Raw genomic sequence first — 14,137 nt, forward strand, 5'->3', positions numbered from 1 at the left:
CAAACAAACAAACAAACAAAAATTTTCAACTTGGAACTTGGAAGGAAGGAATGGAATGAAATAAATAATGTCTTTGTAATTGAGTGATGACAATTGGTGGATGGATACCAATGTGTGTGTGTGTGTCAGTAGACAAATACAACCCCATCCATTTCATATTTTGGTTTAAAATAGACAATGGGCTAGCCTGGTTATGTATTTTGCTTAAAAATTAACCCAAAATATATAACTAAAAATATCACCTGAAAAACCAAGATAACGATATTTGAATATCGATGATATCTTCATCTATATCGGTGCAATTCTTAGGACTGCTATTTTGGACTGAGATTCTTAACCAATATTGTACAACCTAATTTCACAAATATTTCTTCTTTCCTTTATGCTTGTGCATAAACAAACACATTTTCATTTCTAAACGTTAAAAGCCATCATCCCCTACTCCTATAATTATAAGTCTAAACAATGTTCACAAAATTTCAATATGAAGATCCAAAAACATGCAGTGGAATCTTTTCATGTTTATATTCACCATAAAAATCCCTTACCGCATTTAACAAACACAACATCAAACATGCATTACAACACAAAACACACCCCAGTTGAAACCTCATATGTAGATCAATGTATGTGTAAATTGTAATTAATAGAAGAAATATCATTTCACCTTCAAAATTCTTGTTATAATTATAGTGTATAGATTTCTCCTTGGTATGTTGCTTCCACAGCCTCAGTTTTCTCCATCAACTATAATATGTTTGTGTTCATACACATTTAAAAGAACCCAAAATAACACAATTTTTATTGAAACATGACATCAGCAATGTGTCCCTTAGCCAAGTACATACAACCTACAATATTAATTTAAATTTCATCACTTTCTTGCGACTAAATCTTTAGATTTTGCTACTATTGCTCCACCTATCCCCCTTTGCCAATTTCTCAAAGAGATCATGAGATAGACTCGTACTTGGCTTTAAGAAAAATGCTGAAGTTTTAAGCTACACAATGTGTCTTGTCGTTGACTAAAGACTCAAAAGTCAAAATGGAAAGACGGGCAATGTTGGATCCATAATAATTTTTCTTCCAGCTGTAATATGTCAATGACATGAATTATAGAAATTGGAATATAGTTTTTTTAAATAAAAAGAATGTTCAAGCTTGTTGCATTAAATAGAAAAATGAAAGTTCATTACTTTATTATAAAAATATTCTGAAAGTACAGTTTGTTTAAATTGGTTACGTTAATGGAAAATTATTCAACTGCTACCCTTTTATTTGTTAGTAAGTACACAATCTAATCATTTACTTATCAATAACATTACAAATATTGGACTTCATCATTTCTTCTATAAATTATTAAACATAATTAATTTATCAACCAATGTTTCTTGTAATTCAACAAAATAAAAGGAGTACAAGAAACCATATCTACCCAAAAATACATAATTTAATTTGTATATATTTATTTCCAATTTTACCCAAGATCTTCGCCAGCTGTTAAGAGGTCTAATATTTAACAGCTCATGACTTTTTTTTCTTCCCTTTTTTGGAGGGTAATTCTGACTAAATACTCATCCTACCAAAAATAAATCAAAAATCAAAAATCAAATCCAAGCAATTTATTTATTAACTAAAAATATCATGATTCAACTGCTGAATCTTTAGCTGAATAGCATAAATTAGCAGCCTCCAACACACCTATTGGGCTCTTTGTCATTGATGTCAATGTACCACTCGTTAAGCTCATTGTACAACCACCACTCAACTCTTTCAACAATTCTACACATTCAAGAACCCTTTCCTACAAAAACCCATCTTTATGTCAACACAAGAAAATGTTCAAGCACTACTACTAAAGAAACAGGGCTTTTCTTTCATGGAAATATGACCAAATGTACAACCTTTATTGCACAAGATACAGCTCTACTGATATTTACGAATTATGACACGGGAAAAGGTTCTACTGACTTGTATCTTGTGCAATGAAAGTTGTACATTTAACCGATTTTAAGTATCAATGTACATTACCTTATTAACATGTAGAAACAGTGAACAAAATTGTGTTGATCCCACGACATAAATTGCTACTGCTGCTGCAATCTCAGAAGGTCTAAATTTCAAGAACTCCATCCCTACATTGTAAATTTACGATTTTAACCCTCATTGCTTCATTCAAGGATTATGAGATGAATCGAAAAAGACATCATTTTTACCTTTCATTAAGCATAAGATTAATTGGGTTGATCTCAAAATCGTAGATTTGGAAGTGGGTTGACCATCTTTGACTTTCTCAAGAAAAATATCAATGAAAGAGAATGGAGTCACTGCTTGCATTCTCCATTTCAATGTCGTCAACACAAGCATCTCCATTTTCTGAATGGTTTTTGCTTCAAACACAAATCTTGATCCACCCATCTGCAAATTCAATCGAAAATCCAACTCCATGGTCAAAATTATATTACTCCACAAAGAAAGTCAACAACTTTAGTCAAAATAGGATCTTGACCTGTAAATCTAGAATGAGAGGTACTTCAGTTTCTTCCATTTTTGCTGCTAATGATAAACATGCAACAGCTAGCAACTGCATCATCCAAACTTTGTCCTAATAACAGGAATTGTTTCATTTTAGTCAACAAATTGAATGTAATATAATAAATTAATCATATCTTCTTATAAAAAATATTAAAACTTACAGGCAATTCATAAACAGCAAGGAATCTGTCCAAGTAATTTACTGATAAATACGCACTTAGGGGTCCAAAATTGAAATGAGCATGAACCTGGTCAAAATAAATCAATGAAAGTTAAGCAACATATGATTTTCGTTTCTTTTTTTGGTTTCATACAAGTAGAGATTAATCCCAGATAATTAAAATCGCTAAAAAAAACTCTTTACTTTATAAAAAAGGTTGAAAATGTCAGATCGAAAAGAATTCGATGGAGGATTTAGAAGAAGAAAAACAAACCTTCGTAATCCAATTAACGGCGTCTTGTCTTGCAACCAAATCCATGTTACCATTCTTCAGTTTGTTCAAATAATCAAAAAAATCCACAAATTGTTCACATTCTTTTTCAATTAGCAAATCCAAACACTCATCACTTCGTAAAGGAAAATCAATAACACATTGCTCTGTTTCAGGATTGTTGATAAATCTCTGATTTTGATTAATATTTTGATAATTTCTATGATCCAATAACATATCGAAATCATCGTTGTCGTCGTCGTAACATATACTGTCATTTTCTTCTGCACACAGTAAACTTGATGCCAAGTAATCAAGACTGGGCGCCATTTCAAAATCCCTTAAGACAAGATGAGTTTTATTGATTTAAAGAGCAAATATACAGCAAGGTTGGAAATGGATCAAAAACTGCAGATGCGGGTTTTTAGGGGAGTGTGCTGTAGAAACTTTAAAAGACGGATTGCGGAAGAAAAATGCATGAAGCAACCTCTTTTGCTTTCGGTTTCTCTCTCTAAACAGAAGATGAGTGAAATCATAACCAAAGAACAAGGCTTATGTAGAGGATAATGGTAGCAATTGGGTCAGAGTTTTGGGGTTTTAGGGAATATATACTGTGAGAGAGAGAGAGAGAGAGAGAGAGAGAGAGAGAGAGAGAGATGTAATACTTTGGATTTTTTTTTTTTTTTTTTTTTTTTTTTTTTTTTTTTTGGTTTGGGAGTAGATATAAAATGATAGTAATATTTTGGATAAATTTATAAAATAGTTTCAAACTAATTTTTTTCTTAAGAATCGTTAAATTAATTTGGTGTTATTTATAAACTCACATAAAATATTAAAATTATTATGTAAATTAATCCAAAATATTGAGATTTTTATATAAAAATTATTTTCTGTTTTTATTATTTTATTGAATACACAAATAAATATATATTTTTTTTAAATTTGTTATTATTAACATTATTAAATAACTGCATATATAAATATATTTTAAATAGATATTTATACATATAATAACGTATTTATATGTAAAAAATACATATAAATATTTTTATACTTTAAAAACGTTTTGATTTTTTTTAATTTAAACGTATTTATACGTTGTTGAAAAAAAAAGAACTGAATGATGATAAAACATATCGGTACAACGAACAGACCATATCATGTTTAAGTATGATGGAATAGAAAGATATGATAGACAGACGACCATACTCAGACTAGTTTTTTTTCTCAACGTGTGTGTGTGTGTGTGTGTGTGTGTGTGTGTGTGTGTGTGTGTGTATATATATATATATATATATATGTGTGTGTGTGTGTGTGTGTGTGTGTGTGCGTGCTTATAAAAACAATTTTATAATTCTTTTTTTTTTTATTTAAACGTTTTTATATATGTGAAGATAAGTTTTTGGTGATATGAAGATTATGTGGGCTTATGTGAAGATGATGATAAAGATTGACGTGAAGGCACTCCTGACCTTAAGTATTTTGAAGATTGATCTCTCGTATTCTTTTTACCATAGAGACCTGCTTTTGGTTACTTTATATGATCAAATCTTTGGTATAAATCATGTCAATTAGGCAAGCTAAGTATGGTCGTCTGTCCACAATATTTAAGCATGGCTTGGTGTGAGTATGATCGTCCGTCTACCATACTTAGCATGTTGAGTATTGTCGTATGTCCACCATACATCTCTAGTCCACCACACTTAAGTGTGACATGGTCCACCATATTTAAGTATAGCTTGGTCTGTGCGTTGTACCAAATTATTCTATCATCATCCAGTTCTTTTCTTAACAACGTATAAATACGTTTAAATGAAATAAGAACTTTCAAAATGTTTTTAAGTTATAAAAAAATATAAATACGTTTTTCATAAGGGACGATTAGGTTTAAAAACAAACAGATTTCTTCCAGAATCATCTGATATTGAGAAGGCTGATAACAAGAAAAGCAAACCTTAGTAGAAATAAGAGAGCTTCCAACGTTGAACATAACACAAGTGCAACAACATAAATGTTAGATCATTTGATTTTTTTTGGGCAGACGATAGAATCAATTCTTTTGTAGAGAGAGAATAAGAAGGTGTGTGTGGCAAATAGAGAGGAAGATGTTAGAAATTTGGGTATAGAAAGGTTTGGAAATTCTGAGAATCGTGTTAAACACTTTCAGATTAAAGTATTTGGGTGGTACTCCCAATATTCTTTAATCGGATAATACTCAGAGAGACATGAACAGAGAGTGTTTTGATGATGTTTTGGTATGTACCAGAAATGAGACCAAAACCGACTTTTCCATCTCTGTCTGAAAACTGTAATATGACAGTTTCAAACTGTCATAAAACCATAAAAACTGACATAAAACGGATATTTGGATAAGGGTCAAACCAATGGTCAATTCCCTGAAAAAAACCGATTTTCGACCCCAGCTAAGGGCTCTGTCCCTTGGACGCCGCTAGGGGCTGCCGCCCTGGACCCCCGTTCATTTTGGGGTTTCGCCCCTAAATGACAGTGTACTTTAAAACTTGATCAAACTTAAACAAGTGTGTACTCCACACATTCCTTACTTATTTAATATTTATCAACATCACTTTTTGTCAACAAATTAATCCCATTACACTTAAATAACATTGATGATAACAAATCACCAACAAGTCTCCCCTATTTAAGTGTAATCTTGATTAACTTAAAATGAAACATAACACCAACAAACTGATACATAAATGAAATGTCGTGACGATTGAATTTCACATTAGTATATTATACAATCCACATATTCGAATATCATGGTGTCACTAAGGATTGAACCCTTTCTATCCATAGTGAATACATGAAGATAATACACACAAAAGTTTACATTCTCATAAGCTCTGACTTGACACTATATTTTACTTGCTTGTGTACCATCCTTCAATAAGCATATCAAAGCCAAGTCCTAACTTCTTGAAGCAGCTAAAATTCATGCTTATATAGGTAGTTCTTTTATTCTTGCACCTGCAAATCCAATTTTTCAAAAGAACTATTAAGAATATAAAGTCAACCTCTTTTACTTGCAGTACTGAACACATACCTTGGGATGATGATAATAATGTGTTCCAATCTTCGAATATCAATCTTTCCACATTGAATTCAACATCTAATATTACATTTGATGGGAATTGGGTATCTCAATATAAAAGATTTTAAGTGGACTTTAAACCTATCCCTACAGCCGCCTTGTGCACAAGATCTCTTGCTAACCCTTTGGTTAGATGATCCTCTAAATTCAACTGAGTTCTTACAAACTCCACAGATATCACACCAGTCATGATGAGCTCACGAATCATGTTATGTCTAACACCTAAATGTCTAGACTTTCTATTATACACTTGACTATAAGCCTTAGCCAAGGCTGCAACACTATCACATCTGATAGAAATGGTAGATATCAGTTTGGGCCATAATGGAATTTCATAAATCAAATTTCTTATCCACTCAGCTTCTTTACCAGCAGCATACAATGCAACAAACTCAAATTCCATGGTTGAGTTAGTAATACAAGCCTATTTTTTTGGATGCCCAATAAATGGCACCTCCTCCAAGAAGAAACACCCAACCACTAGTAGAGGGGTGATCCTCTAAGTTGTTAATCCAGCTGGCATCTGAATAACCTTCCAAAATAGAAGGATATCCACTATAAGTTAAACCATAATTCATGATCCCTTTCAAATACTTGAGCACTCTAGTCATACCTTGTCAATGATGTATACAAGGATTACTAGTATATCTACTAAGCCTTCCCACAACATATGTGATATTAGGCCTAGTACTAATCATAGCATACATTAGACAACCAATAGACCTTGAGTATTCAAGTTGAGACACTGGAGATCCTTTATTAGGTAGAAGCTTAAGACTAGGATCTATAGGAGTGCTAACAAAAGAACAATTCTAGAAATTAAACTTTTTCAATATCTTCTCAATGTAATGAGATTGACAAATTGAAATCCCATTATTTCCTTGTTTAATTCTTATACCAAGAATTACCTCAGCCTCCCCCAGGTCTTTCATTTCAAAACTAGATGATAAGAATTTCTTAATTTCATTAACTTCTTCTAAATCACTACCAAAAATCAACATATCATCCGCATATAAACAAATCATGACTCTTTTACCAGAAGTATCAAATTTTCTATATACACACTTGTCAGATGTGATGTATGCTTACCCTCTTTAGGATGTGTATTGGGTTGAGATTTTCCTATAAATAGGAAGTGAGTAGCTCTCATTTATGTAAGAACCCACATGAGAGATTAGTCTAGTGAGATAAATATTACAAGACCCACTTTGTAATTACTTTCTAGACTAATGAGAGTTTAAACTGTTTTATTTACTTCTTGTGTTCTTAATATTGTTTGATTCATATAATCATTACATTTCCACATTTGTTATCATTCAAGGGATCTTACACTTGTTAGATGTAGGTCTTTTTATATATTACATCCGACTTCAGTTTTAATTTTTGAAGTCTTTTTTATTCAACTTTGATGTTAAATATTTTTGTTTATGATATATGTGTTGGATAAGGTGTCTAAGTCCATAACTTTATTTGGTATATACTTGACCCGACCCGGCATGGTCCATTTGGGTTGCACTTCACCCAAACTATTTATGGTTAAACCTATGAGAATTGTATGCTTATGATTAGTTAATATATTATAAGTTATAATATATTAATATGAAATCATATTATTTTAATTAGTATTGATCATAAATTAATTTAGAATTAATTTGGTGATAAAAAAGGTGACTAATTAAACATGGGCTCTTGTATTTATATAAGTGTTGGCTAATACTCATTTGGAACGGGCTTGGCATGCATGGGAGTCCATGGATTGCCCATGGAGCTTTTAACCCATGGATCCTTAGAAAGGAAGAGTCATGGGTATTAGGGTTTACATGGATGTAACCCTAATCCTCCACACTATATAAAGGAGCTTAAGATGCTTGAAATGACACTAGTTGTGTGTGTGCAAAGAGGTGGTCGATTTCTATAAGCAAGCATACACTCTCATAAGGTTTTTCCAAGTTTGTGGTGATTTGTGATCTCCATTTGAGGCATCCACATTATTGGTTCTACGCTCTCAAACCTCAAGAATTAACTCACAAATTGAAAGGTATGTAATTCTTCTAGCCATTATGTTTAATGTTCCCCATGCCGTGCTAGATAGGTTATGAACCTTGGAAAAATCAAAGTTGCATGTATTCATAGTAAAACATAGATCCAAGGTTTTAGGGCTGTATGACCACCTTAGGAGTGTTAGTTTGCTCAAAACCCAACAGTGGTATCAGAGCTTAAGATTGTTTTCTTGAATACTTGATGCAAACTGTTGAAAAGTCACAAAATTGAGATGTCTGGGCAGTGGACTCGCCGAGTCCATGGGGGGACTCGACGAGTCCTAGTACAAACTCATCCTACTCGTCGAGTAGGTTCGTGCACTCGACGAGTAGGAGGCACAACATGCTATTTTTCGACTTTTGCTGCTGGAAACAGACTAGAAACATTACCCTTAACTGTTTTGATGTTTTAAAACCTATTTTTGATGGTGTAATGGTTGTTCTAATCCATTTACAATGGCTACTATCAAAATTCCATGTTTATATGTGTTCATATGTTCTTGAAATTTTGATATGAAGATTCATGTTCTTATGAGTTATTGTTAGATCATAGGAATTACTTGCTAAATTGTTTAATGATTAATTCATGATCAATTATGTGTTTTAATGGAATCCATAATTTATCCTCAAGTTATGGATTTTCAAAAGTCACCTCTTTTAATGAACATTTAAACACATAAGTTACATAAAAATGAAGAGTCTTCACTTTTATGAACCCTTAACTCATAAGTTATGAAATGAAAAGTTTTGAAGAGTTTCAAAACTTGCCCTCAAGTTTTGGTAATTGTAAAGACACCCACACTTTAAATTCCAACCCTTGCGATTTTAAAAATTAAAATTCAACCCTCATAATATTATAAGATTAATGGTTAATATATATATATATATATATATATATATATATATATATATATATATATATATATATATATAAGATCAAGTCGTTTTACCATTAGTAGGCCTCATTCACGAAGCCGGTCTATAAGGGGTATAAGGTTGTTGCCTATAAAATGACACCTTAATGGGTGTCCACTCTCACCCACCGCTTCCTTGATCGGTGGAGGGTCGTTAGCCGAACGGGTAGGGCAATGACTTTAATTCTCATTAAAAGTATAATGATTATTATAAAGTAACTAAATGTTTTAGTAATCCCAATCTTAGTTACTTTAGGAAAATGTGAATATGGTGTTAACCCATGAAATTCACACTTTGTACCTTACCAAGTCGTTCGTGGAGCGTGTGTGGTTAACCGGCACACTAACTTGGACTAGTAAGGATAACAAATGGTGACTTAATGTTTATCATAGATTGGTGGAGCGTGTGTGGTTAACCGGCACATCGATTAGGTGATAATATTAAGGGTACCAAGTGAATTTGCATGGTTATTCACACCTTGTTTTGTGATCCTCGGCATCACAGTCACAAAACTTGAAGGGCACGTTCGAAATTGAAACATGCCTTGAAAAGTTCAATGAATCTCAAAAGAATCTAGGAGTTTCAAACCAATTAAACCTAATAATTCATTTCGTTTTCATGGTGGAAATTGGTGAATCGTCATTCACCTACCTTCAAATATGTTACAGCTTAGATTACAACATCCCTCTTCTAAGTTATAATATATTGTGTTGGGTCGTAGCCTTAATATTACATTTGGGTGTCTTATTAAGGACTCTATATATCTAATCTAAACTTGTCCTTCTTCTTTTTCAGATGTCTTCCAACAATGCTTCGGGTTCTAACCTTACTGGCTCATTCTCTCTCATGAACCTTCGGGTTCTAACAATGCTTCAGGTTCCAACTTTATGGATTAGATCCGGAACATCAGGATGGTCACTCGTTACGAGGACAAGAAATATGTCCTCGACAAGGAGCTTAAAGATCTTGAGCCTGCTGCAACTCCTGAGGAGGTCGCTGCATATGAGGCACATGAAAGAGATGCTACAAAAGTGGCATGCATCATGATGGCCACTATGACAGCTGAGCTCTAAAAGTCCTATGAGAACTACTATCCTTTTGAGATGCACCAGGATTTGATGGACCGCTACCATCAAAGTGCTCGTCAAGAGCGATATGAAATCGTCTCCTCCATCATAACAAACCAAATGAAGGATGGTGAAACCATCACGGGCCACATGCAGAAAATGCAAAGGTATGTGGACCATTTGCAGAAATTGAATGTGAACTTCCCTAAGGAGTTGGCAATTGACATAATTTTGCACTCCTTATCTTCGTGTTATGATCAATTATGCATGACATACCACATAAACAAGGTGGAAGTCACACTCAGCAAGCTTCAAGGACTTCTGAAGATCGTCGAAAGTGGTCTTAAAAGTAAGTCGGTTGTTTCTACTCCTACTCTTACAGCTACCCTAGTTTTGGCTATCGGGTAAGGTAAAGGGAAGAAGAGGAAGACCCGTTCGAAGGGTACCAAGGGAAACTATCTTGATGGCTCCTCATCAAGTGGAACCAAAGGTGGTTCTGCTACTCCTTCTGCCATCCCTAAGGATGTTGAATGCTTCTATTGCTAGAATAAGGGGAAGCGAAACTGCCCAAAGTACTTGCAAGATGTCAAGGATGGGAAAGTGTAACCATCCCAAGTAGGTATTTACACTATATTGTCTAATAACTCACCATATTCTAATTCTTGGGTTCTTGATACAGGTTGCGGTATTCACATTTGTTGTGACTTGCAGGGACTAAGAAGAACTGAGGATGTGGAGCACAGAAAGATAAACTTAATCATGGGGAACAAGAAGGTTACACCTGTTACCAAGATTGGAGTTTATACTTTGTCGCTAGATATTGGGTTAAAGTTAGATTTGAATAAATGTGTTTACTTGTCTGAAATGGCGAGGAATATTATTTGCTTTCATAGTTTGTACAAACAAGGGTTTGCCTTTTCTTTTGATAATGAAATTCGTAGTATTAATGCTTTCTTTAATAATGTTCTTTATTTTAAAGCGTTACCTTGTGATGGTGTGTATGAAACTGTGTCGGTTGTAGGTAACCTAGGAAATAATGTGTTGTGTATTGATTCTTCTAGTAGCATGGATAAAGCATCATTATGGCACTGTCGTCTTGGACGTGTAAACAAGAAATGCATAAGCCAACTCCAAAAGGATGGAGTTTTGGAGTCATTTGACCTAAAGTCAGATGATAGTTGTGAATCCTGTTTGCTTGGAAAAATGAAAAAATCACCCTTCAATGGTTCTTGTGAAAGGGGTGAGGGTTTGTTGGACCTTATACATACCGATGTATGTGGACCCTTCAAAACTGCCATAAGGGATGCTAATCCCTACTACCTGAATTTTACTGATGATTATAGTAGATATGGGTATGTCTACTTAATCAAGCATAAGTCAGAAACTTTTGATAGGTTTAAAGAGTTTATATAGGAAGTAGAAAATCAATTGGGAAGGAACATTAAGATGCTTCGATCCGACCAAGATGGTGAGTATCTTAGCACAGAGTTCCTCGACTATCTTAAGGAGTGTGGGATTGTCTCACAATTGACACCTCCCAGAACACCACAGTTGAATGGTGTGGATGAAAGGCATAATCGGACCTTGTTGGACATGGTTCGCTCTATGATGAGCCGAACTTCGCTACCAAACTCTTTTTGGGGGTATGCCTTAGAGACTGCCACCCATATCCTTAATCTGGTCCCTACAAAGAAGGTTGCAAAAACACCTCATGAGATGTGGACTGGGAAAGCTCCCAACTTGGACCACATCAAGATTTGGGGTTGCGAGGATTTTGTGAGACACGAGACTCACGATAAGCTCTAACCTCGAAGTGAGATGTCTATTTTCATCGGCTACCCACAGAAATCCTTTAGTTACCTCTTCTACAGACTCAGTGAGAATGTGGACTTTATGGCAAGGAGAGGAGTCTTTCGTGAACGAGATTTCATGAGCCAAGGAAACAGTGGGAGGCAAATTGACCTTGAATAACTTCAAGAGTCAAGTGGTGAAGGAACCTCAAATCCTAGCAATCAACCTGAGGAGGAAACTCCAGTTGATCTGACTGATGAGTCTGTACATATGAGGCGTTCCACGAGAGTTAGGAATGCACCTGAGCATTACTATGGTTTCCATATTACTGCAGAAGGTGACACACTTATCAGTGATAGTATACTGGTAAATCTGGATGAGCTTAACAGCTACACGGAAGCCATGGCAGGCCCTAAGGCTGCTAAATGGAAAGAGGCTATAGACAGAGAGATACAATCCATGTACGACAATCAAGTTTGGAACTTGGTTGACAGTGTATCAGGTCGTAAGATAGTTGGGTGCAAGTAGATCTTCAAAAAGAAGACCGACATGGATGGTAATGTACACACTTATAAGGCGCGACTGGTTGCAAAGAGTTTTTCTCAAACTCCAGAAGTTGATTTTGATGAGACCTTTTCACTGGTAGCAAAGATTAAGTCTATTAGGGTTATGTTATCCATTGCTGCATTTCATGACTATGAAATATGGAAAATGGATGTTAAAACCGCTTTCCTTAATGGGAAGTTGGCTGAGGATGTTTACATGAGTCAGCCAGAGGGTTTTGTCAGTACAGAGCACCCGAATAGAGTGTGTAAGCTTGAGAAATCCATCTATGGATTGAAACAAGCACCTCGCAGATGGAATCTTTGTTTCGATGAGAAAGTCAAAGAGTTTGGATTTTCAAGAAGCGAAGATGAGTCTTGTGTTTATGTCGGAGCTAGTGGGAGTATAGTTAGCTTCTTGGTGTTGTATGTGGATGACATACTGCTCATAGGAAACAACATCCCAACTTTGCAGGAAATGAAGTCCTGGCTTGGGAAGTGTTTTTCTATGAAGGGCCTTGGAGAGGCTGCCTATATCCTAGGGATAAGGATATTAAGAGATAGGAGTAAAAGACTAATTGGACTTCGTCAGAGTACCTACTTGGAAAAGCTGTTGAAAAGGTTTAACATGCAAAATTCCAAGAAAGGAGAATTACCGATCCAAAGCAATGCCAAACTGAGCAAGACTTAGAGGCTGAGTACAGAGGCTGAGATACCAGAGATGAGTTGATTGCCATATGCTTTTGTTGTTGGCTCGATCATGTATGTTATGACTCTTACCCGTCCTGATGTGGCCTTTGCTTTGAGCATGGTCAGCAGATATCAAGGGAACCCTGGCAAGGCTCATTGGACTGCGGTAAAGAATATTCTCAAGTACCTTCGAAGGACTAAGGATTGGATTCTTACCCTTGGTGGGAGTGATGACTTGAGAGTAGTAGAGTATAGTGATGCTAGTTTTCAGACTGATAGGGATAACTTACGCTCTCAATCGGGCTGGGTCTTTACCCTAAATGGAGGGGCAATCACTTGGAAGAGTTCCAAAAAGGAGACAGTAGCTGATTCAACTTGTGAATCAGAGTATATTGCAGCGAGTGAAGCGAAAAAGGAGGCGATATGGCTGAAGAACTTCATCGGAGACCTTGGATTTGTACCAGCTATTAAGGAGCCTATGGAGATTTTTTGTGACAGCAATAGTGTGGTTGCGTTAGCTAAGGAACCGAGAGATCATGGCAGATCCAGACACGTTGACAGAAAATATCACTTCATAAGAACAAGATAGAAGAAGGACTCCTCGTGGCAAAGAGGGTATCATCAGAGGATAATCATGCAGATCCCCTCACGAAGGGACTGACGAGGGTTAGGCACTTACAGCATGTGAGGCGCATCGGGATGAAGGATGATATTAGTTTTACAGATTAGATAACTGTTTCTGAAACTTGTAATATGTAATCGACAGTTGACGATGAATAAAAGGTGTATTTATTTATGAGTAAGGTGTTACTGTCTTTGTCAATTATTTACTATTGTTTCATCTTTGCATGTTTTGACTTCCAGAATAAATTACTTTATTCAAACTTCCACAGTCGGTCATACGCTGGAAGTAGGTATGAATTAAGACTGTCATGAATAGGGATTGTAGATGACTAAAGGTGTTTAGCCATAGCAATGGTTGCTACAAGATTCACGAGTGCTCATAAGTTTTGAG

General features: G+C 35.1%; 1 protein-coding gene across 2 annotated transcripts; it reads right to left on the reverse strand.

The window, feature by feature from the left end:
- Nucleotides 1-1,343: 1,343 nt before the first annotated feature.
- Nucleotides 1,344-3,567, reverse strand: LOC111913415 (cyclin-D4-1). Of its 2 annotated transcripts, XM_023909124.3 has the most exons (7): nt 2,970-3,567; nt 2,697-2,783; nt 2,510-2,605; nt 2,217-2,418; nt 2,032-2,135; nt 1,702-1,804; nt 1,344-1,579 (listed from the first exon to the last, which is right to left on the reverse strand). In XM_023909124.3, the coding sequence occupies exons 1-7, from the start codon at nt 3,294-3,296 to the stop codon at nt 1,575-1,577; spliced, it is 924 nt and encodes a 307-aa protein (XP_023764892.1). In that variant the 5' UTR covers nt 3,297-3,567; the 3' UTR covers nt 1,344-1,574. The 2 variants fall into 2 exon arrangements, with proteins under 2 accessions (XP_023764892.1, XP_023764891.1); XM_023909123.3 differs by having other exon boundaries at nt 1,344-1,804; nt 2,970-3,565.
- Nucleotides 3,568-14,137: the final 10,570 nt, after the last annotated feature.

This window comes from Lactuca sativa, chromosome 9 (genome assembly GCF_002870075.4).
Source record: "Lactuca sativa cultivar Salinas chromosome 9, Lsat_Salinas_v11, whole genome shotgun sequence".
NCBI lineage: Eukaryota > Viridiplantae > Streptophyta > Magnoliopsida > Asterales > Asteraceae > Lactuca > Lactuca sativa.

What these genes read in the sequence shown, in the direction of transcription:
- LOC111913415 (XM_023909123.3), bottom strand. Translation starts at nt 3,296, where the DNA reads ATGGCGCCCAGTCTTGATTACTTGGCATCAAGTTTACTGTGTGCAGAA. An exon ending in CTCTCATTCTAGATTTACAG is followed by an intron (nt 2,419 to 2,509) that starts GTCAAGATCCTA and finishes TTGAATTTGCAG; the next exon opens with ATGGGTGGATCAAGATTTGT. An exon ending in AATCTTATGCTTAATGAAAG is followed by an intron (nt 2,136 to 2,216) that starts GTAAAAATGATG and finishes TTTACAATGTAG; the next exon opens with GGATGGAGTTCTTGAAATTT.